Below are 26,498 nucleotides of genomic sequence, written 5' to 3'. Positions count from 1 at the left end.
TCTATACAATTGTCATTTTATAAACACAAATAATACAGAGCAAGGATCAACAAAACACCTGTCTCCCCTCCCTTTCACAAATATCCCCTCCACTATTGTGAAAACTGAACAAACCAAATTACTACAGAATGCTACATAGAAAAATCAAGCTAACAGAATACTTCAGTCACACATGGCAGGAATGGTGTTAGGGAAATGCAACTAGGGCAACTGCCCCTTGGTCAGAGAGAGAGCCCTAAGCCAGCTGGAAGCTAAAGAAGCACAGCCTGGGCTTTGCAGTCCCCAGTTATGTCTAATACCAGGATACTATTTCAAATCTGCTCTAGCAGGATACATATTTCAAATCTGAAATAGTCTAATCACAAAATATAAAATAAATTATTTTTTTTCCTACCTTTTGTTGTCTGGTAATTTTATTCTTCAAATCATATTGGTCTCAGGCTTTGTTTTTTTCTTCTGTTTTCATCATGGCATGGCTGGCTCCTGAAGGTAAAATACATGCAAGAGGAGCTGGGGAGGAGATGCCGAGTCTGACAATGGCGCAATTTTTTTTACCACAGGAGCGAGACTTTTCATCGCTTCCGCGGGGCGGTGAAAGGTCTTGTCCCCATTCCTGCGGGGCGGTGAGAGGTCTTGTCCCCATTCCTGCGGTAAAACAGTTGCAAATGTCTCCATTCCTGCGGATTTACTGCAGTGACAACGGTTTACCGCGGTAAATAGTCCCCGTGTCATTCTCTAGTGTAAAACAGGTATAAGTGGACCTAACCTAAGTAAATTACATGTAGCTCACATCCTCAATCCAATTCTCTGGCCGCCCAGGCAAAGAATTCAATCAGATTCATTTGGCACTATCTATCTAGATCAGTGGTCTCAAACTCAAACCCTTTGCAGGGCCACATTTTGGATTTGTAGGTACTTGGAGGGCCGCCGAAAAAAATAGCTCATGTCTTATTAAAGAAAACACTGACCCAGAAAGAACAACGTGGATTTTTAAACTGAAAACAATTGAACCTGAAGGCTTGAACAAAGCTTTAGCATGGCAACATTTCTATTGATTTGGCTAAAGTTTTGCTGTAGTCGTATTTGTTGCCTTTTAACCTTTATTGTGGAACTTTTTAAGGTTGTCCAACAGGTTAGTGTATATAAATAGGATAAAAAATCCTTGCCAGTCTGTTCTACCTTAAGAGGATGGTAATTAAGTTTAACCACGTGGACGTGTTAGACGTCAGGTCATTCTCTTTAAGAATAACGTAATGCCATGTTCCCCCTTTGCTCAGCCAAAAGAAGGTAAAAGTGAATTTTGCATAATAAGTTATAAGATTGAAGTTATTGTTTAAAGGAGCCACTAATGTCTGCATGTTTTTATTTCCTAGTGTTGCTAGAGATATTTTCCCTGACACAACGGGGAGGTAGTTTATCCCACGAAACGCAGATTGCGTCGGATGATCAAAAGTAACAAGCAACGGCCTTGGTTATTTAGAGCAGGAGCTATGCACTTTAAGCTTTACAAGCAGAAATTAATTATGAAATTTACAGCACGAATGCACTTTCTAATACAGCACTTTTAAAGCACCAGTGCACTTTCTTAAGATAAGTACTTTTTTCTGTCAGTTCTGTGTTCTAAAATGAGCTGTTAGGTGATTGAATAGTGAATTTAGATGAATTTTATGTAATTTTTAAAAAAAGAAAAAGTAATGAATTAAAGTATTGAAGTATTAATTGAGTTTAAAAAGTAGGTAGGATGGGTTCAAGCCAGTGATGTAAGCAGGAGTAAGAGAACTATTTGACTTCTCTCTTTGAGAAAACCCGGAATGGGTGCAACTCCATGGTCTGAGGCTTGTTCCCTTATCTATAAAACCCTTTCAGTATTATTGTGGCTAATGGTGGTTTATACATTTGATTTTATTCAAGAAATGACAATTTTGCATGAGGTAAAACTCTTTATAGTTTATAAATCTTTCCTTTAACTGTTAAAGGAAAGATTTATAAAGAGTTTTTTTTAATCTTATGCAAAATTGTCATTTCTTTAATAAGACATTAACTATTTTTTCTGCGGCCCTCACAGTTAAAGTTTAACATCGTTCCTTCCTCAAAACTGACACATTTCAATCACTATATTGAAAATAAAATCATTTTCCCTACCTTTGTTGTCTGGTGACTTTATTTTTCTGTGCTTTTAACTATGTTTCCACGGCTTTCTTGTCCATTGACTGTTTTTCTCTCTGTCTTCACTTTCTGCCTTGCATCCATTTTTAATAATAGGTAAGAGACTGACTATAATGGTACTATATACCAGTGGGGAGAGAGCAAATGACTCCTAAAAACGCTCAGAAAAGTGAAACTCTGAAGGGGAGGTGGATACCTTCCCTTGGGACAAGAGTTTACCGTCCAGTCATTGCATTTACTTTGTAGAACTTCACTTTCTGACCACTGGTAAAACTGGTAAAACCTTAAAAAGCTTGCACAGATAAGTGTATGGTATCACTTTTCCAATGAGCAAGAGTCTTTTTGTGCATAACATCTTTGAACAATTTTTGTCGATTTAACAAAACATTCAAACAGATTACAGTTTTACCAGTGGTCAGAAAGTGAAGTTCTACAAAGTAAATGCAATGACTGGACGGTAAACTCTTGTCCCAAGGGAAGGTATCCACCTCCCCTTCAGAGTTTCACTTTTCTGAGCGTTTTTAGGAGTCATTTGCTCTCTCCCCACTGGTATATAGTACCATTATAGTCAGTCTCTTACCTATTATTACATTCATTTTACTGACTAGTATTTACATACGAGCCCCTGTATGTTTTTCTAACGAAGTTGCATCCATTTTTGGCATTAACTTAACATTCAATTTTTCCATTTTCTACTTTCTTCTCAAAATCTACTTTTCCATGTCTTACCTTCTCTTCCTATCTCTCTCTCCTTTCCTCCCTATTTCCATGGTCTGATATCTCTCTCCTTCCTTTCTCTCCATCCTTCCTTCCTTTCTCCTGGTCTGGCATCTGTCTCCTTCCATCACCCAATGCCCTGGCATCTCTCCCTCCCCCTCCATGGTCTGGTATCTCCTTTCCCTCCCTCCCTTGGACTTGGCATCTCTCATTCCTCTCCTCTCCTTTGTCTTCCTTCTCCCTCCTTCCCTCTCTCTCCCCAATTGGGTGCAGCAGTAGCATTTCTCTTTCCCCTTCCCAACCCCCCTTCCCTGTTTCAGCAGCAGCAGGATTTCTCTTCCCCCTTCCCTGTGCAGCAGCAGCATCATTTCTCTTCCCCCTTCCCTCCCCCCCTTCCCTGTGCAGCAGCAGCAGCATTTCTCTTCCTGTTTAGTTTCTGGCCAGCTCCCTTGCTGCACTCGTTTTTCCTTCAAAGCTGTGGGCTGTGGTGGCGGCAGCTGCTCCTCACGCAATCAGCGCCTTTTCTCTGATGTTGTGACAGAGAGGCTTCCGATGCTGGTGCAGATTGCGCGAGGAGCCACCGCCCGCAGCTTTGAAGGACAACCAAGTGCAGGAAGGGAGTCAGCCAGAAACTAAACATGCCATCATCGCGTCCAGACCACAGGCCACAAAACAGTACCTGGGGGACCGCGAGTTTGAGACCACTGATCTAGATCATTAGAGAACAAACAAAGACATTGAATAGTAAAGGAGACAACCTTGACCCCTGAGGTAAACCACAGATCCAGTATTGCTTTTTCCCTTGGTTCTGTCACCATTTGTCAGAGCAGAGCCCCTTGAAGGGCATCCACTATCTCTCTACTTCTTTCCGATTCCGCAGACAAATCTTTCCAATCTGCATCCTGCAGGTTGAAATCACCCAGCAACAGCCACCTCTCGTTTCTTTCTGAACTTTTGGATATCTGCAACAAGATCTTTATCAACCTAATGTGATTGAGTCAGAGGTCTGTAGACAACACCCATAGATAGAAGTTCCAGCTTCTCTTTTCAAGTCGATCCACATCGCTTCTTCCTTTTCCGAGGCCCTCTGCATTTCAGTCGCTTGGATATTGGTCTTTACATAGAGAGCTACTCCTACACTTTTTCAACCATCTCTGTTTTTCCTAAAAGATTATAGCTTAGTATGTTTGTGTCCTATCCAGGGGAATCACTGAACCATGTCTCTGTGATAGCAACAATATCCAAGTCTGTCTCTAACATCAGGGCTTGCAGATCATGATTTTTGTTGCTTAGACTACAAGTGTTTATGGTCATTACATTCCAACTACCTTTGAGCGACAATTTAATTTTTTATCTAGTTTTTTTGTTTTGTCTCACTTAGTTTTTTGTTTCATCTCACTTCCTATTGCCTTACTAAGAAGTGTATTGCTAATAATGTTGTTTACATTGCTATCTTTACTACCGTCACATCTTGACTTTTGCTGGGGGTGGCCACCGTAAGTGTCCTGCAAACATATACCATCACCACCTTCTAGTTTAAACGCCTAGAAACATAGAGGGCATAATCAAAAAATATGTCTAAGTCCATTTTGGGCCTAAGTCACTAGTCGCCCAAAGTTGGACATGTCCAAAGTCCATTCTTGAAAAATACGTCCAAAATCTATATATTTTTGAGAACTGTTTACTTGTACGTCCAGCCGTTTGATCGTCCAGACCGCTAAGTCGCCTACCTTTATACCCCATTCTCATCCAAAAATTTGTCTAAGTCCAAAACACATAGAACATAACCTTTTTGGACGTGGGAGGGGCCAGCAAAGTGATGGACTGGCCATCCAGACATTACAACAGAGTAGTAGGGCACCTTACAGGGTACTGCTGTGAACTTCATAAAAAGGGTGCCATATAAACAGCTCACTACAACTCCTTTGCAGGTCATGGGGAGCCCCCCCAAATCTATCAGACTCACCTGTCTACTACCCTAATAGCTCTTGTGACTGCAGGTGCCACCTATATGGCAGTTCAATAGGGTTTGGGTTTTTTTTGAGGGGTGACATGTTTCACCGTGAATGCAGTAGTTAGAGTGGCTTATGGGCCTGGGACCTCCCCTCTAGCCCACCCCCCAGGCTACTTAAGCCACCTCTGTGCAGCTCTACTAGGCTTTCCTATGCCAGGTGCTGATGTTCTGGAGGCAATTATGTACGTTTTCATTCCAATTTTTATGGCGGGGGGGGGGGGGAGTCAGTGATCACTGGGAGAGTGTGTGGGGGTCTGTACTTTGTCCCTGCAGTGGTTATCTGATCACTTTGGATACCTTCTGGGCACTTAGACCTATTTTTAGATCGCCTAAGTCACTAAGTATAAGTTCTGTCTAGGCAGTCTCATTAAACTTTCGGTTATACATGCAGTACGACTAAGTCTAGCTCAGCCAACGTCCTGCCCAAATCCCACCCTCGCCACTCCTCCTAAAACATCCCTTTCAGCTCTGGGCATACAGCAACACTGAAAAGGCCTAAGCTGTTTTTAGATACGTCTAGAAACCCGTTTCGATCACCGGCACTTGGAGGACCTGTCTTTAAGGTCATCCAAGTGCCGACTTGGGTGGGATTTTAGACGTATTTCTGTTTCGATTATGAGCCCCATATTGCCTGAACATACTTTAAATGCAGAAAGGCACAGATTCTATAAATGATGCCTAAAGTAAGGCGCCTAGATCGGCGCACCCAGCCGATCTAAGTGCCTAACTTAATTTTCTTAATTAGCTTAATCGGCGCTGATAATTGAAAGTGCCATTGAAAAATAATTTTTAAATTTAAAAAAAAATTAGGCGTATTTAGGAGCAGATTCTGAGTGGAATTGTGGTGGATTTGGGGCCTGGTTTGACTTAAGTGCCAGTAGGTATCTAACTCATTTAGGCCAAGGAAACCCTGGAAGTGCGCCTAAGGTTTCACTGCCTACCAGTGCCTACGACCGCTTAGGCACTGCTAGGCGTAATTCTATTAACAGCACCTAGCGGATGATTGACAATTGCGCTCAACTGCACCTAAGAGTTAGGCGCCATTTATAGAATCAAGACAAAGGGCTCCTTTTACTAAGGTGCGCTAGCAGTTATAGTGCGCGCTTAGCACGCACTACAATGCCATGCGTGCTAAACGCTAACGCCTCCATAGAGCTTGCATTAGTATTTTTCATTTAGCGCGTGATTTGCGCACGTTAATCTTTAGTGCGTGCTAAAAACACTACCGCACCTTAGTAAAAGGAGCCCAAAATGTATTTTAAAAATTGCCCAATACCCATTGCCAGGAAGGAGACCCTTCAGGACTAGGCAAAAATCTCCTAGTTGGTTTGTTTTTTTTTGCTAAAAAAATAATATTTCACTGTGTTTAAAGATAATCTCATTGCACTTGCCACATAATGGCAGATAGTAACAACAAATAAAGCTGTAAAACTTTACACTGAAATTTCAAAATGGTTACTGGGAAAACAGATAAAAAAGTAACCCCAAGAGGTATTTTTTGCTGTTTTCTCGGTAACTGTTTGGAATTTCAATGTGAAATTTTACAGCTTTATTTGCCAAGTGCAATGAGATTATCTTTAAACACAGTAAAGTTACTGTATGTCCAATCCTGATTGTCAAAAAACCTCAGTACATGATAGCATTTGTAGTCCCTAATTCTACTCATTGAAATCTTTGCCTAAATGCTACTGCTGCCTGATTTGCAGATTCAAATTGATTCACTTCGGTGAATCAATTCGAATCACTTAATTTGCCCCCCAAATCGGACTTGCTAATTCAGTAATCCCTCCTTCCCCACTGCCCCCAATGAATCCTGACATACCTTTGGGCCTCCTAAAGCAGCAGTGGCCAGTCAACAGTGCTCTGAACAGGAAGCTTGCAGTCTGCCCTGCCGGGGCCTTCCCTCTGCCGAGTCACTGATGATGCAGCAGAGGGAAGCCCTGGTGAGGCAGGCTGTAAGCTGCCTGTTCACAGTACTGCCTCTGCCAGCCAGCCTATGCCACCACTGCTGCTGCTTTGGGAGGCCTGAAGGCATATCATATCTTATGAAGGGGTGGGGTCTGTGGGGAGCTGCTGCACAGGGGGATGGGAGGGAGAAATGGAAACCACACAGGGGAATGAGAAGGAGGGAGGGATGGAAAGCTGCTGCACAGAAGGATGGGTGGAAGAGGAGACAAGCTGCTGCTCAGGGGAATGGGAGGGGAGGAAAGCTGCTGCACATAAGAACATAAGAATTGCCGCTGCTGGGTCAGACCAGTGGTCCATTCTGCCCAGCAGTCCGCTCATGCGGCGACCCCTAGGTCAAGACCAGTGCTCCAGATGAGAGGAGAGAGGAAAAATTGTTGGACATGGGGTGGAGGAGAGGAAGGGAGAGTTGCAACAAAGAGGTAGAAAGGGGTGAGAAGGATAAATCCTGCATCTGGTGGAGGGGAGGGAGACATGCATGGAAAAGAGAAAGGGAGAAATGTTGCACATAGAGTGGATGGCAGGGAGAGATGGTGCATGGGGAGAGAGAAAGAAATGTTGCAAATTATAATGGAAGACGGGAGAAATGCGGCATGAAGGAGAATAGAGAGGTTTGACCCAGGGCACAAGGTACGGAGAGAGAGAAAGAGAAAGAGATGGGAAACAGTGGGAAAGAAACAGAAATAGCAGTGGAAGGTAGAAAAAAATAATTTTATTTTCTATTTTGTGATTATAGTTTGTCAGATTTGAAATGTGTATCCTGCTAGAGCTGGTGTTAGACAATAAACATGAGCTAGGACCTTACAGAAAGAGGAAAAGTATTTTTTTGTGTATTTTGTTTACATCACAGCGCCAGCGTGGGGTTGGAGAGGGCATAGAGGAGCGGGTGGGTGAATAGGCTACAAAATAAACCCTCCAGGCTGTTTGAAAAGAAACAATGCATGATTGGGTGGGAAAAACGAATCAAAATCAATTCAATAGGCCAAATTGAATCGAATCAAAAATTTTTTCCCTAAATCAGGCAGCACTACTAAATACCGTACTCCCTCCTGGAGTTGGGTAGCTTAGGATTTTCTTCTAGGAATTAAAGCTGGTGTTGTCTTTGATCTTCCTTACCTGGAAGGCAGCATGCACTTTGTGAATTTCCTTCCCTGACTGCAGAAATGGGAGGAAATTCTGCCACCGCAGACCACCTGATTCAACAATCTCTCGCTGCTGGTTCACACTGTTGAAAGCAAAGGTTGCCAGAGCACCACCTGCCAGCAGTCGAACCTCTTCCTGAGATGACTCCAACAGACGGAGAACATGCATGTAATTGAAACATTTGCTGTCACATAGCATCTCCATACTTTTGCGGTTGCCTGGACACATAGAAGGAAAAACATTAGCATCTATTTATCTTCAGTTCAGAATCTGCACAGCAGGTGCTTACGAACTTTGATTTACCGGGTGTCTTAAAGAGACTGGAACGGTCATCAGGTTCCTTTTCGGTTAGTTCTTACATTTTGATGTGACAATAGGAATCGTGCTTGGTCTTGTTTCTGGTGTAATATTACCTATATAAAAGTGCCTTAAGGTATTCTCTTGCAAACCCCCCACTCAGCCACACACCCACACACCCTTCTGATTTATCAGTCTGTGGAACACACAAACAGAACGTCCCATTTCAAAGCACCTCAGCTCCATGTCCTCTTCAAAAATAATAAGGCAAACACTGTCAGTGCTTTGCTTACAGTGCTGTGCACATGCAGGTCCAGCATATTAAACAGACATTTACAGGGCTGGAAAAATGAGCTTGTACAATACTGTTTTGTTGACTGAGGCTTTGATGTGTCTTTGCCACCGCACAAGAGCTGTAAAAAAAAATGTTAGTTTCCAAGTTGTATGACACCCCTGGCCCTTATGCAAACAAGAAGGGGAAAGAAGAATTTTGCCTCAAGAATATCGCAGAAAACCAAAAACAAGAGGCAAAAGAGACGTCAAAATATCAACCAACTTCGCAGGTTGTGGCAGTTCAGGTAGAGGAGTGATCGCATCGCGGCAGGGGAGATGGCCAATCTCTCCTGCCATGATACATCACTCCCCACACACACTTTCGGGGCAGAAGGGAGCCCAAGCCCTCCTGCCCTGGCGAACCGTGACCCCCCTGCTGACATCGGGGCAAGAGGGAGCCCAAGCCCTCCTGCCCCATGGCACCCCCAAACCCCGTGACACGATCAGGGCAGGAGGGAGCCCAAGCCCTCCTGCCCTGGCGAACCACGACCCCCCCCCCCCCCCCCCCCGGCTGACATCGGGGCAAGAGGGAGCCCAAGCCCTCTTGCCCCGCGATTAAGTCAATAAAAAATGTTGTAAAATTAGACACAGTCTACAATATAATGTTCATCTTGATATACGTATAACTCAGTCTAGGTAATGCCTAGCTAGTCCCAACTAGGATCCCAGTTTTAGCATCCGTAGATGCCTTCATCAGGGGATGAATGGACACTGCTGTGAATGAGAGACAACCAAACCAGCAGGAAACAAAAAAACAGATTAGTGAATCGGGTCGGAGGGAAATCGGGTCGCAAAAGGGTCACAAACCAATCGATACACGATCGGTTTGCTTAGTGAATCTAGCCCTTAGTATAGGAAAGAGAACAAAATACATAAAACCTATTTAACACAACCAGATCCGTCCCAAGCTTCACCTACAATACTATCTACCGTACTCCTTAGCAAATCTAAAATGTTCAAATTAGCCCTTTGTATTTCCTAATTTAACGACAATCCTTATGTAATACGCCTTATATATTTCGTAATACCATGACAATTCCTATGTACTCCTCCTTGAACTGCAAGGTAATGGCGGAATGGAAATCACTAATGTAATGTACTAACAAAAGGGTATTTGTGTGATCAACGCTTGCCTGCTTCGAGTGGAGATGGCAGATGGACTCCAAAATCAGATTAATTAAAGGTGTCCCTGGATAGGTAACTTTTTAACCTTTTCCTATCGTAATAAATTTTACGTTATGCTGGTTCCAATCGTAATTATTTTAACAAAGTTTTCACCGTTATAATTTACGGCTTTTGTAAACATAGTGTAAATAAGTCATAAGTCTGTAAATTCAAATATTTTGTGTTCCTGGTTCTTTATTAGTCCACTAGTATTTTAGCCCGTTACATTAACGGGTGCTAGAATATATGTCTTTATTTCTGTCTCTCTCTCCCTCCCGCTGCCTGTCTCTCTCCCTGGCCCCCTTTGTCTGTCTGCCTTTCTGTGTCTCTCCCTGCCTCTGTGTCTTTCTTCTTTTCTTTCTATCTATCTGTCTCTCTCCCTGCCTCCTATGCAGCAGCATTTCTCTCCCACCACTTCCCTGTGCAGCAGCCACAGCAGCATTCCCTCCCCCCACACCACTTCCCTGTGCAGTAGCAGCATTTCCCCTACCTCCCCTTTCCCTTCCTGCGGTCTGGCCGGCTCCATTAGTCCCTTACCGCCCACCCCACTTCCCTTCCCGCAGTCCCCAACAAACTTCCGATTCCAGCAGCGTCTGCAGCACTCTACACACTGCTGCTTCGGGGCCTTCTACTGCCCAGCAAATCAGGGCAGTAGAAGGCCCTGAAGCAGCGTGTGTAGAGTGCTGCAGATGCTGCTTGAATCGGAAGGTTTCAGGACCCGCAGCCCTTGCCGGACCCGAAGCGAGCTCTGGGGGTTTTTGGTTTTTTTACACAGGCCCAGTCGGAGCAGGAGGAGAAGCCTGGGAGGCAGGAATTAAAGTCCTTTCCAGCCTCCGCTGACGTCACCCTGGCCAGTTCACATCCTTCAGACGGCAAGAGCCGCCGAGGCCGACAGGCTCTGCGCCACCACTCGCATGCGCACTCCTACCTGCGGGTCCCTACAGCGTACGGAAAACGGGAGCACGCAGGTGGGAGCGCATATGCGCGCTTAGGGCTTTATTATATTAGATACAGACTGTTTATCCACGATGGCAAACGACATTTTTGGAATGTCCCGTCATCCGGGACACACGATAGAAAAAGGTTAATTTTGATTTGAACTTTTCGAGTGTTATTTCTTCCCTTACTGTGGTTGGTAGTAGGTTCCAGATTTGGGGAACAGTAATTGCAAAAAGTGTGTTTTGCCTAGTGTGTATAATTTGTAGGGATGGAATTGTGAGAAGATTTTTTATCCTCTGATCATAAAGTGCGAAAAGTATTATTTTGGATGACTCTATCCAGGAATAGTGGAGCTTTAGATAGTAGGACTTTAAATGTAATTAGTGCCAGTTTGTAAGTAATTCTGTGGTTGATGGGGAACCAATGCGCATTCTTTAATAAGGGTGGAACGTGATCAAATTTCCTTTTTCTTATGATAATTTTTATTGCGGAATTTTGTATTATTTTTAATCTTCTAATTTCCTTTTGTGCGATACCTTTATAAAGTGAGTTGCAATAATCCAATTTAGATATTATCAGAGAATGTATTAAAGTATTCAAGGAAGGAGCATCTAAAAAATTGACCACGGATCTAATCATATGGCACCCAGGTGTTATTTTATAGAATAATTCCTAGGGTACAGTATATGGGTGCCTAAGTGTCAATTCATGATGCTTTGATGCCCTTACATGGGATGTCCATCTATGTGCCAGTTTAAATAATTTCATTGGACCAACAACAACAACAACAACAACAAAAAGAGACATTTACAAGAATATTCCAGAATCTAGACCAGTGTTCTTCAACCACCGGTCCATGGACCAGTGCCGGTCCACAGAAATTTCCTGCCGGTCCACAGTGCCAGCATGTACATCAGGCCCAAAACAGTGTTCTTCAACCGCCGGTCCACGGTGCGATCGATGCGGCGTTATCTTCGAGCCAGCTCCCTCTTCCTAACTGATTCAGTGCACAAAGCCACGGGCAGTGGCTCCTACGGGCATCCTGCGTCTGAACCGGAAGCCTTCTCTCTGACGTTGCAACCTCAGAGGGAAGGCTTCCAGATGAGGCACGGGACGTGCAAGGTGCAATTAGTACTATTATGGGGGCGGGGTCTGGGGTGGAGATTGGGTAGAGATGGGCGGGGTCTGGCCCACGACTTAGCCCAGTGTTCTTCAACTGCTGGTCCAAGGACCGATGCCGGTCCACAGAATAATTCTTTTATTTCTGCCGGTTCATAGGTGTAAAAAGGTTGAAAAACACTGGTCTAGACTAAGGGCGAGATTCATTAAGCCCACCGATCAACTTCCGACCACTTAGCGACCCCTTTACGACCCGATTTTCCTCCGACCCGATTCGCTAACCTCTGTCTCGATCATCCTCCGATCCGTGCATGCAAATGAGGGGGAAAGGCATTCAAATGTAGGCAGGAAGCAATTCACTATAATAAAAAAGCAACACCGACTGGGCTGCCCAATCCAAAAATAAGCGACTGCTGAGGACCAGTCGCTGAGATCCTTTCCGATTGCCCTGCCTTCTGCCGCCCTGCTCTCAGCCCCGATCTCCTGCCTGCCCCGATCTCCTGCAGTTTACCGAATCTGGTATAATACAGTTCAAAATGCCTAGTACACACTGTCCTACCCCCTGCTATCACTATAGTGTGAAAGCGGCAATATTCCAAACTACAAAGATTCATGCCAATCAACCCGTACCTTCATCAGTCACCCTCACCCAGGAGGTGATCAAAGATATTCATGCATCATCAGTGCTGTTTCAAGTTGTTTTTTTTTTAATTATTATTAAAATTTGATAATGTCACTTATCTGTTAGTCCAGAAAAGTTTCTTCTTATATCTTTAGAAAATTTGTTTTAAAATACTTTTTATTTTTAATGATTGTTAAGTGAATAAGTTTGTTTGGACACAATATTTTTTTTGCCTAGAACAGTGTATCGCAAACTGTATGCTGTGGCGAGATTCTGGGTGTGCCGCAAGACGCCAGCGCCAGCTGACTGCTTACGGGACGTGTCACACATCCTGTGGGCAGTCATCTGGTGCCGGTGCCTCTCCTCCTCGCTGACGTCTCTCCTCCTCTCCACACCTCTCCTCCTCCAGTGTACCGCCCCCCCCCTCCCCACCGTCATAGTGATAGCATGCTCAGGGCTCTGTCTGGAGTGCCTCCAAGCATGCACGTACGAGTGATGTTATTGCCTCCAAAGTCCACGCATTTCCAGATGCCTTTCAGCCGCAGTAACGAGTTTAGTGTGCCATGGCATCAAAACGTTTGTGGGACACTGGCCTAGAATCTATTATGAGAATAGTGCGGAATATAAATAAATAAGCATAGAATAGAAAAAAACTTTTTGTACAGAGTTGACAAGCATTGAGGTGTCTGCTGCCCTCTTCACGCTTTCTAATCTCATTGAATAATAGTCGCAGAGGCTTGTTGGTACATGCATTCGCAAATTAGATCAATAAACTTCAGAGTCGGAGACCACAGACTAGTAAAAATGTCATGCCTTAATACTCTGGAGTGCCTAAGATCTCTGTATATAATGTCTGATGATTTATTAAAGTAAATATTTTTTCTTCCTTGATAAATAGAGTTGCTGTGGAAAAAGTCAAGATGATCCATTCTAAGAATAGAATGCAGATTATAGAGTTGATATACTATACTGCGCTAACAGTGGCTGTTGACGGAAGTAAGCACGGTGTTCCATGCGCATGCTATCAGGTGTACGAGGGGGTGCGGAAAAGTTCTCAGCCCAACCAGCTTTCTAAATCTGATGTTATTTTGCCAGTGCAGCTGAAGAGAGTGTTATTTTAGTTTATTTTGGGCTAGATTCACTAACCTGCCCGATCATGACCGATCCGTGTCCGATCCGGGCAGGTCCGATGGATTCACAAACCAGCAATATTGAAATGGGAGCGATCGGAGGAAAGCCCTCATCTACCGACGCGGATCGCAAGTGTGCGATCCAGACGCATGCGTAGACCATCTGCTTTCCCTGAAGATGGTCTGCGCATGCGTTCTTGTTCGTTTCTGCTCTGGTTTTGTTTTTTTTTGGTTTGGTTTTTGGGGCCCCGACTCTCTTGAAGGGCGATCCCCGGCAGCAGCAGCCTTAAACTCACTGGCCCCGACTCTCCTGCTCTCTGTCGCCTTCTCTGCAGTGTGAGCCACCGGTTTAAAGCAGGGCCAGCATCTATTAGATTTTGAACTGTCTAACTTTTGCAAACGAACTGAGTCACCTTGATATCTTGAAGAAATCTTCCCCCATGCTCATCGCTGAAGTCGAGGTGAGAATGTAAAAAGTGCATTTTAAGTGACATTCTGGCCCCCATTAGCTGATTTGCTGTCAGCATGTTCTCCACAAGCTCGGCATAATTCTCTGATCTGTAATTACCAAGAAAATTCTGAACAAGTAGCATGATTGCAGTAATCTAAGCATGAGGTTATGAGAGCGTGGACAAGGGTCTGGGTAGTGTGCTCAGAGAGGAAGGGGCGAATTTTGATGATACTGAAGTGACAGAAGTGACAGATCTTAGCAGCTTGTTGGATGTGCATATTGTGTGAGTTTTAAAAGTACATTTCCTTCAACCTAACTGCATGAGCAACAGGAACAGATGGCTTCTGGTTTCCATTGTGTAAAAGTACTGCTTTAAGGTTTGCTTTGCTTCAATCAATGAATCGTCTCCATTCATCAGAAACATGTTCATATCCAAGTTCACGCATGAGACCATTAATATCAGTAGAGAAACAAATGTGGCCTTCCATTTGGTAAAAGGAAGCCAAGATGGTGTGACAATCACGGGGAAAAAGATATTTGGGTATCCTGCCTTACAAGATTCCATTGCTTCAGCCTTGAACCCAGCAATTCTGCTTTCTCCTTTGATAGTGACAAGTCTCTAACCAGATCATTAAGATCTTCTTGAGTTAGCAGGTGAGGTTGTGCATCCACTTCAGATTCCTACAACTCCTCCACAGCAGCAGAGGCACATTCTTCATCTGAACTTTCATCACATTGTGCTGCAGATGTGGAAGGAAGAACTGGAACCGGATTCTCCGAATCATGAGGAGCTGGTTTAATTGCTGACGGGCAATCGAGATCCACAATTTTTGATGTATTCCTCTATGCGAATCCAGCAATTTTTGTCATGCAAAAATAAGTCTGAGTGATGATTTGTTGGTTCAGGCCACACCATGGGAACCTCCTACCAAACTATTATGACTCACTTCAAGTTATGAAAAGATAGCCTCAATAATAGTTATGCTCAGAATACCTTATACAATCCAATAGGAATTCTGATTCCACTTTCTCAAAACGAGTCAGTGGTGTTGGAATTCTTCATCATTCCCAATACATGGAAAGTACTCAATATGTTTTTTAGAGATATATTTTTAAAAAAGATTTTTTCTCTTTTTTTCCCCCTTTTTTTTACTTTTTAGAGATTTTTTCTGATTTCACATCAATATAACTTATTATAGCTTAAATAGCTTATATATAGAAAAAGGTTTAAAAGTGCATCACTTAACTTAAATCCTTATCGGTTCCACTTCCCTTCCTTGGGATAACCAATAAGGATTTAAGTTAAGTGATGCACTTTTAAACCTTTTTCTATATATAAGCTATTTAAGCTATAATAAGTTATATTGATGTGAAATCAGAAAAAATCTCTAAAAAGTAAAAAAAAGGGGAAAAAAAAGAGAAAAAATCTTTTTTAAAAATATATCTCTAAAAAACATATTGAGTACTTTCCATGTATTGGGAATGATGAAGAATTCCAACACCACTGACTCGTTTTGAGAAAGTGGAATCAGAATTCCTATTGGATTGTATAAGATATTCTGAGCATAACTATTATTGACACCATGGGAACCGCAAAAGGCATCTTCTTCCATTTCCCATTCAGCCACTGTGTTAATCCGGAATAGCACACATGAGGGGCCCAAGCTTTATCTTGGTCGCCAACTTTACAGCCCAAATAATGCATGTACGCACTTTAAAGTCTGCTGGACAAATTATTTCGCTGATCTTGTGCAGTAAATTGTCCGCAGACATAACAAAAATTATCAGGATGGTTAACACAACCTCGTCTGTTCATAAGAATTATAATATCTTAGACAAAAACAAACAAAATATAAAAATTCACAGGTAGAAATAGCAGCACAATCACTTTTTAGTATAAACTTTCAAATTATTTATTTTTTTATACCGTTCTCCCAAAGGAGCTCAGAACGGTTTACATGAATTTATTCAGGTACTCAAGCATTTTTCCCTGTCTGTCCCAGCGGGCTCACAATCTACCTAATGTACCTGGGGCAATGGGGGGGGCGGGATTAAGTGACTTGCCCAGGGTCACAAGGAGCAGCGTGGGTTTGAACCCACAACCCCAGGGTGCTGAGGCTGTAGCTTTAACCACTGAGCCACACACTGGTATATGTGACTGATGAGCTGTCCTAAAATGCAATATTGTGTCACAGAAATAGTATAATACCGACGCTTCACGGTAGCATTATTGACGAAAATGACACAAACCCAAATTGACACATAACTTAAAAACAGGATGTGATAGATGAAAACTATTTTTAGATTTAGAGTCCGCATGTGGCCCTTGTTAAGGTACAGGTGACAGAACCCCAGTAGCAAAATGCTTGTTGACCAGTGTAATTTGCAGAATACTATGGCTGGTGTAACTGTGTGCCCCTAATTGTATGGCTTGCCAATACCGGTTTATGCAAATGGTGCTCATTTATACAATTGAACCTTGTGTGCATGCAAGAGCTTTTCTGTCTTGTGCAACTCAAGTGAATGTGCCTTAATTCACGGTGACCTGTCTGCGCGCACGACAAATACGGGCACTGAATGGGAGGTGACCCATCAAATGTGCTCCGACAATTGGATACTATTTTGTCTTTATGAGGATTACAAAGTAACCCTCTATTTTGAGGAGGGGACCCCCCCTACACTTAAAAGATTCACTTGGTATCTAGTGTTAGGGTAAGGTTTACATGATGATTATGGGAACCCTTTACATAAGTGCATATCTGGAAGGCCCTGATTTGCTCAGACTCCTCAGGTCCCGCCCCTGAGGAACCTCAAGCCCCTCCTAAGGGACGGGGCCTGAGGAGTCTGAACAAATCAGGGCCTTCCAGATATCCACTTATGGCAGATTTCACGGGCGCAATTGAAAGGGCGGCATTGTTGTGCGTGCACTTGGCCATGTGCGCAATTCTCGGGGTGCATTTGTTGGGGCACAATTGTCATGCGCAGATTTGTCGGTGTGCCTAATTCACAAGTACAGTATATGCGAGGGGCAAGTGATTTGGCCCGCACAAATAATTTGTGCACACGAATGCAGATTTCTACGCAACGAATCAGTCGACAATTTACCTAGCACCACAGCTGCCACGGCATAGGCTGCCTCCACCTGGATTACTTCACAGTGTGAATGGATCATCAAGGCTGCTAAAAACCTTAGCCCTCTGGAGTTTCTGACTGCTTTCTGGCTTCTGTGATGAGGACTGTAAGCTTAAAAAAACAGATTACAAATTAAGGAGTTATCCTTTATATCATTTCTCGACCTAGGTGCATATCTGTACAGCAAAAACTCTATCCAACCATGTAATAGGCGCCGAACACTATTACCAGACTCTTCATAGCATTTTCTTGTGTTTAATGTATAAATAAATCAGTGCCCTAAAATCAAAGACTCTAGGATCTATTTCTTTCACCCGACAAATAATAAGAGGTTTGGATAAATCTCCCACCCACAACTCTACTGCAGCACTGAAGGAAAATAAAAAGAGGCTGAGATTCAAAGTACTTTTTATTCCTAACTTTGAGAGCTTTGAGGGCTAACATTTACGGTCTAGTTCAGGGGTGTGCAACTCTGGTCCTCGAGGGCCGGAATCCAGTCGGGTTTTCAGGATTTCCCTAATGAATAGGCATTGAAAGCAGTGCATGCAAATAGATCTCATGCATATTCATTGAAGAAATCCTGAAAACCTGACTGGATTCCGGTCCTTGAGGACCGGAGTTGCCCACCCCTGGTCTAGTTTCATTATCCCCGGATTCTATTGAGACCACCGAAATTTGCATGCCAAAATTAGAGCATGCAGGGCAGATGCACATGCACAGTAAACATGGCATTAAGAATCAATTGGCATTAATGGGCAGCCTTAGTCACTATTCTATAAAATTGTCGCCATTGTAAATGTTCAGTTAGAGTAGACGCTGTTTATTGAATCATGCCTAGCGGCACCTAAAATGGACTTAAGCATGGGCAGGCGCCTGAACCTTAGGTGCTCCCCCCCCCAATTATGTCAGGGGTTTCTTGGTCTAAATACTGGCACCTAAGTCCATTTTAAGTGCCTTCACAGAAACCACACTCAAGATCCACCCACGATCTGCCCTTAACCACACCCACTTTCTGATCAGTAGACACAAAAATTTGGCGGTCAGAAGAGTCGGTTATGGCTCTACTCCCCCACCCACCTCCTCCCGGCTGCTGTAATTTTAAATCTGCCAGCAGCCGCCGTGCAGTGTAGAATGAAGACTTCTGGGGCAGGCCTGCTTCTTGACGCTGCTTGGTGGCCGCCCGAACATTTAAAATGACAGTGACCGGGTAAGGTAGGTGGGGGAGTCATCATGCTGCAGGATCCTGCAGCTCTAGGTCCCCCCAAACAAAAAAGTGTTCCGCTGCCTATACAATATTCATGAGCTCAATTTGCTTATATTGCCTCCTTAGTGTGCAAAATTATCTCAAGCTTATTTTTTGTGGCTATCTTGAAATCTGATTGGCTGGGATTCTCTCGAATAGGTTTAGGAACCCCTGCCACAACCGGTTAAATGCCAATTATCACACTTCACCGGTTTTGTTTTTGCTGCCCCTGTGTACCCAGAAATACTGGTGCCCGTATGTGGCTCGGCATTGAGTGTCAGGGTATAACACTGGCAGCAGTCGGCAAAATGCTGGCCACCACCAGCTGAATATTAGGCCCTTAATTTTTATTTGAGATTTCTACTTTTGGAGACAGCACTCCTCTGCAAACCAGCTTTGCCCACCATTAACCTCTCTTCACCAAATGAATGTACTGCAGTGTGATCGTGCCAATTGACTTTCATCTGTGTCCCAGTTACATAATTAAATATTGTAGACCCTTTTGGGACGTACCAACATCGAGACACAGGTGTCGAAGAGCTTGGATCGTATGTAAGACTATGCTCTCTTTCTCCGATCTCAAAAGTCTTACGAGATGAGGCACTGCATTCGCTGAGGCAATGGCACATTCCATGTCATATGGGCCTTGCACAAGAGCAACGATCCCTTCTAATCCTATCATGTGGAGCTTGTAAGACAAAGATCCCAGGAACTCAACCAATAGATTTACACCTGAAAAGTGAAAATATTAAGATACTATGCAGTTGAAGCTTAATGGACTACCTGGAGAAGTGAAGGAAGCAGGAATGGCACAGTCAAAGACCCAATGCAATAAGACGTGCTATCTTTTAGCACAGACAACGGTGGCGATATACACAGGTGTGTCAATAAATTGTAGGCTCCTGAGACAGGCCATATAGGCTGCAACATGTGCGTGTCGAGCCGTCGCCCGCAATTATCATTGTTTTGGAATAAATCAGCACACCAACATCTTTGTGTATCTCCACTGTTGTTTGTTCATTCCTGACTGAGCTGTGGAGATTCTTCTCCTGGATTTGCATGCAAGCTTATAGCACAGCAGTTTACTTTTGATTTCCCCCCTCTCAAAGCAATAAGGGTTTTAGCATGGAAATTGGAAAACCCACAGCAAAGCCATCAAGCTACGTGGCAGCATGGTTGGCGAGTAAATTGCATGCATACCTGCTGCAATAGGAATTGCCTCCAATATACAACCCCCACTCCCCTATACTGTCTTTTGATGTGGTTCTTGCTTTGCCTTCAGGACTGACGTAAATATCCTGTGCAGGAACAATTGAAATGCAGCACTTCACCTCAGAAGATCCACACCCTATGTGGACCTGACAGCCGCACCAACCCCTGAGGCCATCTGGTCTATGTGGCCTGAGCTTCCAAACTCAGCACACCCCTGATCCCAGAACCCCTGGACTGAGCACCTAGCACAGGGAAAACCTGCAGTAGAGAGCCTCCATGCTGCAGGACCCCACCCATTCCCTCCAACCATACCAATAATGCTTACTGGGTCTGGAAAAACATCCAGCAGCATCTTTCCATTTCTACTATCTCTGAAAATGGTGGTATCTAATCCCTAGGTATGCACTGGGATATGCCACTAGAATCAGTCAGAAAAATATTTCAAGCTTCCCAGTACCGGAGGCAATCCTTTATTTGGCAAATTGATCCCTAGTGATGCATTTTGATAAACTGCTAGCAGTCTGGTGCCACCATTTTCCAAGATGACAGCTGGAAAAGAAGGACGCAGCTGGATGCCTCCCCAGACCAAGTAAGTATTTTGGTCTAGGGGGTCCAGCAACATTAAGTTCTTTGGTTGACAGAACCAAATGCCAGGTACCCAAACTACAGGCTGCCCTAAACTGGATGTTTAGGTCAGGAGTACCCTAGTGGGACAGTGGGTCCAGGACCCACCAAACCACAAGGAATATTTTTTGGAAGAGGGAAAAAGGGAGTCTTGTCTTGCCAGTATGTGAATGAATCTTATAAGGAAGGCTGATCCCTAGGGGTAGTACCACAAGACTTACACTAGGGGTCTCCAATGCCATTTTGAACCCAATGCTGCATGGAGAGAGAGTGGAAGGGGACTTTGCCACTGGACCACACAACCTTACCTCCAGGTAAGTTTAGGATATGGGGAGGGGAGTATGGAAGGCCCAGTGGAGTCTAGTCGATGGAACAAAGATCAGGTTGGTGAACTTTATCACATGGGTAGAGCTTGACAGGGCAGTACTTGGAGAGACCTCCTAGGAAAGAGACTTGGAAGTTCTGATTGACAAGTCGATGAAGCTGTCCGCTCAATGTACGGTGGCGGCACAAAGGGCAAACAGAATGCTAGGAATGATAAAGAAGGGAATCACGAACAGATCGGAGAAGGTTTTCATGCTGCTGCATCGGGCCATGGTGTGCCCTCACCTGGAGTACTGTGTCCAGCACTAGTCGCCGTACATGAAGAAGGACACGGTACTACTGGAAAGGGTCCAGAGAAGAGTGACTAAAATGGTTAAGGGGTTGGAGGAGTTGCCATACAGTGAGAGATTGGAAAAACTGGGCCTCTTCTCCCTTGAAAAGAGGAGATTGAGAGGGGACAAGATCGAAACATTCAAGATACTGAAGGAAATAGACTTAGTAGATAAAGACAGATTGTTCACCCTCTCCAAGGTAGTGAGAACGAGAGGGCACTCCCTAAAGCTGAAAGGGGATAGATTCCGTACGAACGTAAGGAAGTTCTTCTTCACCAAGAGAGTGGTGGAGAGCTGGAACGCTCTTCCAGAGTCTGTTGTAGGGGAAAACACCCTCCAGGGATTCAAGACTAAGCTGGACAAGTTCCTGCTAAACTAGGATGTACGCAAGTGAGGCTGGACTCATTTAGAGCACTGGTCTTAGAAGGAGGCATCAGAGTTGTGGGGGAGGTGAGAGAATGGATTCGCAGAGGATCAGTGAATTGGAAAGGAAAGTTGATTGGAGTTAAGGCTATGCTCATAATACTGGATTATGAGTACATGTGGTGTAATTGCGCTTACCATCTCCTCTTAAAGTGGTGGCAAATGCAGCCATTCTATCAGCAGTTGTGACAACTAGAGTACTCTATCAGTCTGCATGCTACCTGCCACTGCTGGCCACACTTCCGACCCACATATCACCTGGTTTCCTACCCCTACCCATGTTAAGCAGCTAGAGTGAATGTGCTCCTTTGCTGTTAAACATGTGTTAGAAACATAGAAACATGATGGTAGATAAAGGCCAAATGGCCCATCCAGTCTGCCCATCCACGGGAACCATTATCTCTTCCTCCCCCTTAAGAGATCCCACGTGCCTATCCCACACTTTCTTGAATTGAGACACAGTCTCGGTCTCTACCACTTCTTCTGGGAGACTGTTCCACGCATCTACCACCCTTTCCGTAAAAAAATATTTCCTCAGATTATTCAAGTTTATTTAAAATTTCTTATACCGCCTAATCAAGCCTTCTAGGCGGTGTACAAAATACGCCAAAACAATGCGCCGATTAAAATACAATCTGAACCAAGACAAACCAGGGGAAATGACAATTTATAAATACATTGACAAACCAGAACAAAAGAGAAGAAGGGTTGGAACTACAATTGATAGAAAGGAAGAAAACATTTGAGGGAAAGAGCAAAGGGAGGGGGGAACTGAGGGTAGAAACCTTTCCTAAATCTAAGTCATCCTTAAGGTTTAAGTTTCAAAAGCATCAAGGAATAAAAATGTCTTTAACTGCGCCTTAAAATTGGCAAGAGTTGTTATTTCACGTAAGTGATTTGGGATACTGTTCCAAAGAGAGGGGGCACAAACGGAGAAAATTGTGGTCCTCATTGTACTGATATATTTCAATGAGGGAATGGTAAGAAGGTTGTGAGTCCTAGTTTGATTGTATGGAATAAGTAAGTTGTTTATAAATGCAGGCTGGTTATTTGCTCTGGGTTTAAAGGTAAGTAAAAGAATTTTGTAGGTGATCCTATGTTGCATCACCTCTTAACTTCATCCTATGCCCTCTCATTCCAGAGCTTCCTTTCAAATGAAAGAGACTTGACTCATGCGCATTTATGCCACGTAGGTATTTAAATGTCTCTATCATATCTCCCCCTCTCCCGCCTTTCCTCCAGAGTATACAGATTGAGATCTTTAAGTCTGTCCCCATACACCTTATGACGGGTCCGTGCTAATGTCTACTCTGCTGTAAAACCTGTGCTAGATGCATAAGGTGGCTTAGTAGAAGGGCCCTTTAATTTATGTAACAACTGAATGCAGTACTAGCAGATCAGATAACCAGAATAAATGACTTTTCGTCTAGCTCAGTGTTCCTTGTAACTATAAATTCTCCAACAACAGAGAAATGAACCCCATAAATCCTTCACCCAGAAGAAAATGAAGCACTGCTTCAGAAAAGCTAGCCGTTGTGTGGGGTGGGTGAGAGTCCAAGAGTAGATCAGAATAGCAAAGTGGCGACTTCCTTGCTTTTCATGCTGTAATTTAATCATTGACTAAATAAATGGATTTTCAAGGCTCATTACCTCTATGCCTATCTCCATGAGAGTTCAACGAGGCCATTAACATCCACAGTGAGAATGCAGAGAATATGTTTTTCAACCCAAAAAATGCAACCATCCATTAAAAATTGTTCTAATAGCATGTTTTCCATATTATCAGCTAATTATTATTATACATCATATTTTCATTTTTCTTTACCTTTAGTTGAAACAGAAAAATAATTTTTCTTCTTTCTGCCTTTCTTACAACTAATAAAAAATTTTTCAGGGAAAAATGTATGCATTAGTGCAATCTGTACATGAATATTAAAGAATCACACGCGGATAAAATTTGGGGAAATCTAAGCATGTAAAGAACCAGAAAACTATAATAATAATAATAATAACTTTATTTTTCTATACCGCCATAGTCAGGCGACTTCTAGGCGGTTTACATTATAAGAAGGCTGGACATTCAGCGAATAGCAAAAATCTTAATACAATACGATATCATAGATCCACTTACAATACAATACAGTGAGTCTATGCATAACAGGAAGCCAGAATGTGTGTTAAGAACTCACAAAGCCCAGCATATATGAAAAATGGGCAGCACAATACATGTTAGAGACCCACATAACATATTGCATGCCAGAGATCCATGTACATGCAGAAATATTTCTCACCAAACAAAGACAATATGTAGCCGAATCTCTTATAAATACCCATTAGGTAATTTTCAGACCATTAAATATTAATTTATGCAGTGACAAGCAAGGTGCTTAGATACTATGTGCAGGCTTCCAATTTGATCTCCAAGCCAACTGATCCTGGGGATGATGTGAAGGCAGCAAGTAACATAGTAACATAGTAGATGACGGCAGATAAAGACCCAAATGGCCATCCAGTCTGTCCAACCTGATTCAATTTAAATTTTTTAAATTTTTTCTTCTTAGCTATATCTGGGCAAGAATCCAAAGCTCTACCCGATACTGTGCTTGGGTTCCAACTGCCGAAATCTCCATTAAAACTTATTCCAGCCCTTCTAAATCCTCCCAGCCATTGAAGCCCTCTCCAGCCCATCCTCCCCCAAACGGCCATATACAGACACAGACCATGCAAGTCTGCCCAGTACTGGCCATAGTTCAATATTTAATATTATTTTCTGATTCTAGATCCTCTGTGTTCATCCCACGCTTCTTTGCACTCAGTCACCGTTTTCCTCTCCACCACCTCTCTCGGGAGCGCATTCCAGGCATCCACCACCCTCTCCGTAAAGTAGAATTTTCTAACATTGTTCTGGAATCTACCACCCCTCAACCTCAAATTATGTCCTCTTGTTTTGCCATTTTCCTTTCTCTGGAAAAGATTTTGTTCTACGTTAATACCCTTCAAGTATTTGAACGTCTGAATCATATCTCCCCTGTCCTTCCTTTCCTCTAGGGTATACATATTCAGGGCTTCCAGTCTCTCCTCATATGTTTTCTGGCGCAAGCCTCCTATCATTTTTGTTGCCCTCCTCTGGACTGCTTCAAGTCTTCTTACGTCCTTCGCCAGATACAGTCTCCAAAACTGAACACAACACTCCAAGTGGGGCCTCACCAATGACCTGTATAGAGGCATCAACACCTTCTTCCTTCTACTGGCTACACCTCTCTTTATACAGCCCAGCATCCTTCTGGCAGCAGCCACCACCTTGTCACACTGTTTTTTCGCCTTTAGATCTTTGGGCACTATCACCTCAAGGTCCCTCTCCCTGTCCGTGCATATTATCTTCTCACCTCCCAGCATATATGGTTCCTTCTGATTATTAATCCCCAAATGCATTACTCTGCATTTCTTTGCATTGAGTTTTAGTTGCCAGGCATTAGACCATTCCTCTAACTTTTGCAGATCCTTTTTCATATTTTGCACTCCCTCTTCAGTGTCTACTCTGTTACAAATCTTGGTATCATCTACAAAAAGGCACACTTTTCCTTCTAACCCTTCAGCAATGTCACTCACAAACATATTGAACAGGATTGGCCCCAGCACCAAACCCTGAGGGACTCCACTACTCACCTTTCCTTCCTCCGAGCGACTTTCATTAACCACCACCTTCTGGCGTCTGTCCGACAGCCAGTTTCTAATCCAGTTAGAAAGTAATGCCCCTATGATCCTCCTTCCCTCCATAGTGGTCGCTGAAGGACACAGCTACTGCATGGATTCGAAGTCCTTGATGGCAGTTACCAGAAATAGCCTTGCTGCGTAGCCTCCCTCATCAAAGTCACTGCAATGGTCATACTGGATATTGTGGTATGCTGGATAGAACGACCCTGTTTTTATATTGGCCGAACACTTATGGGGGGAGGGACTCCATGATAAGTAGCAAAGCTCAGCTAGAAAGTATGCACATGAGAATAGTGAGAATTGTAGTTTCTGGGAATCTTGAACGGATGGGAAGAGAGTTCCCAGAAGTAAAAACTCTCAGACGTAAGCGAAAGCAATTGCGCACCTGCAGCTAATTAGGCAGTCTGCTGGGGAATGCAAGAAAGGTCAGATTGTTTCAAGACAGCCCATACTGAAATCCCATCATTATTAGTATTAGTATTTTTCTATAGTATTTAGACACTGGTGTTATTCTCATCGGGAGGCAAAATCTCCTACCAATTATTTTGGATTAGTTCAAGACAGGGAAACTGGCGAACTCATTAAAAGTTCTTAATACTCGCCGTAATACACCATTTTCAGCAACAGCTCCACTTATATAGAACTCCCTACCAGCTTTTTTAAGAGAGGAAAAAAATCTTGATAAATTTAAAGGATCTCTTAAATGTTTTCTTTTTAAAGATGCATTGAATTCTAATCATGACGTTTCTCCCATCCTTAAGTACTAACTTCCTCTTGACAATGCCAAACTTTTTATTTTTCTATTTTTCATTTTTTCATGGTTTTGCCCCCTCCACTCATGCTACCCTTTCATGTTTCTCTCCTATACAAATTGTAGTTCTCCCTTGTTCCTATTCGTTCAGTTAGTCAATTGGAGTCTCTGTATTTTGTCATGTCGTACACGATTCCTTGTATCCCCCTATTTTAATTATAAATTGCTTAGAATTTTATGTGAAGCGATTAATCAACTCTTACACTGGACTCTTAGGGGCAGGAAGCTAGGAAGGGAAAACCCTGGCTTCTGGATGCAAAGGCTCCTTATACTTCCCTCTAAAACAGGGACACGCCCAGTCACAAGGGTGATAGGTCGGCTCAACATCAGTGGCATCGCGAGGGCACCCCCTGCCCTCTTCTCCACCCCTCAACCCTACCGCGCATGCACCCCTTCCTCCATACCGCTTTAACTTTCCCGGTGTGAGCAGCATCTCCAACTTGCTGCCTGCACCGGCCTCGGCTCTCCCTCTGATGTCGCATCCTGGTCCCACAACCAGGATGTGATGTCAGAGGGAGAGCCAACGCCAGCGCAAGGTATGGGAGGAAAGGAAAGTGTGCACGTGGTGAGGGAAGGGTGGGAAGGACTGGGGGTGGAGAGAAGGAGAGGTGTCGACGCCCCCA

General features: G+C 43.6%; 1 protein-coding gene across 3 annotated transcripts in view; it reads right to left on the bottom strand.

Moving 5' to 3' along the window:
• The window catches only part of LOC117358782 (ankyrin and armadillo repeat-containing protein-like), a 59,169-nt gene that overhangs the window by 15,905 nt on the left and 16,766 nt on the right, over positions 1-26,498 (bottom strand). For all 3 annotated transcript variants that reach the window (XM_033940436.1, XM_033940438.1, XM_033940437.1), the window contains 3 exons: positions 18,949-19,167; positions 17,166-17,303; positions 7,979-8,223 (listed from right to left, as the gene is read on the bottom strand). In XM_033940436.1, coding sequence (XP_033796327.1) covers positions 7,979-8,223; positions 17,166-17,303; positions 18,949-19,167 — 602 coding nt within the window. The remainder of the gene's footprint in view (positions 1-7,978; positions 8,224-17,165; positions 17,304-18,948; positions 19,168-26,498) is intronic.

The sequence above is a fragment of the Geotrypetes seraphini genome, chromosome 4, assembly GCF_902459505.1.
Source record: "Geotrypetes seraphini chromosome 4, aGeoSer1.1, whole genome shotgun sequence".
In the NCBI taxonomy this organism is placed as follows: Eukaryota; Metazoa; Chordata; class Amphibia; order Gymnophiona; family Dermophiidae; genus Geotrypetes; species Geotrypetes seraphini.
The sequence above is the reverse complement of the archived record's forward strand: the minus strand, read 5'-3'. Positions and strand labels throughout refer to the sequence as shown.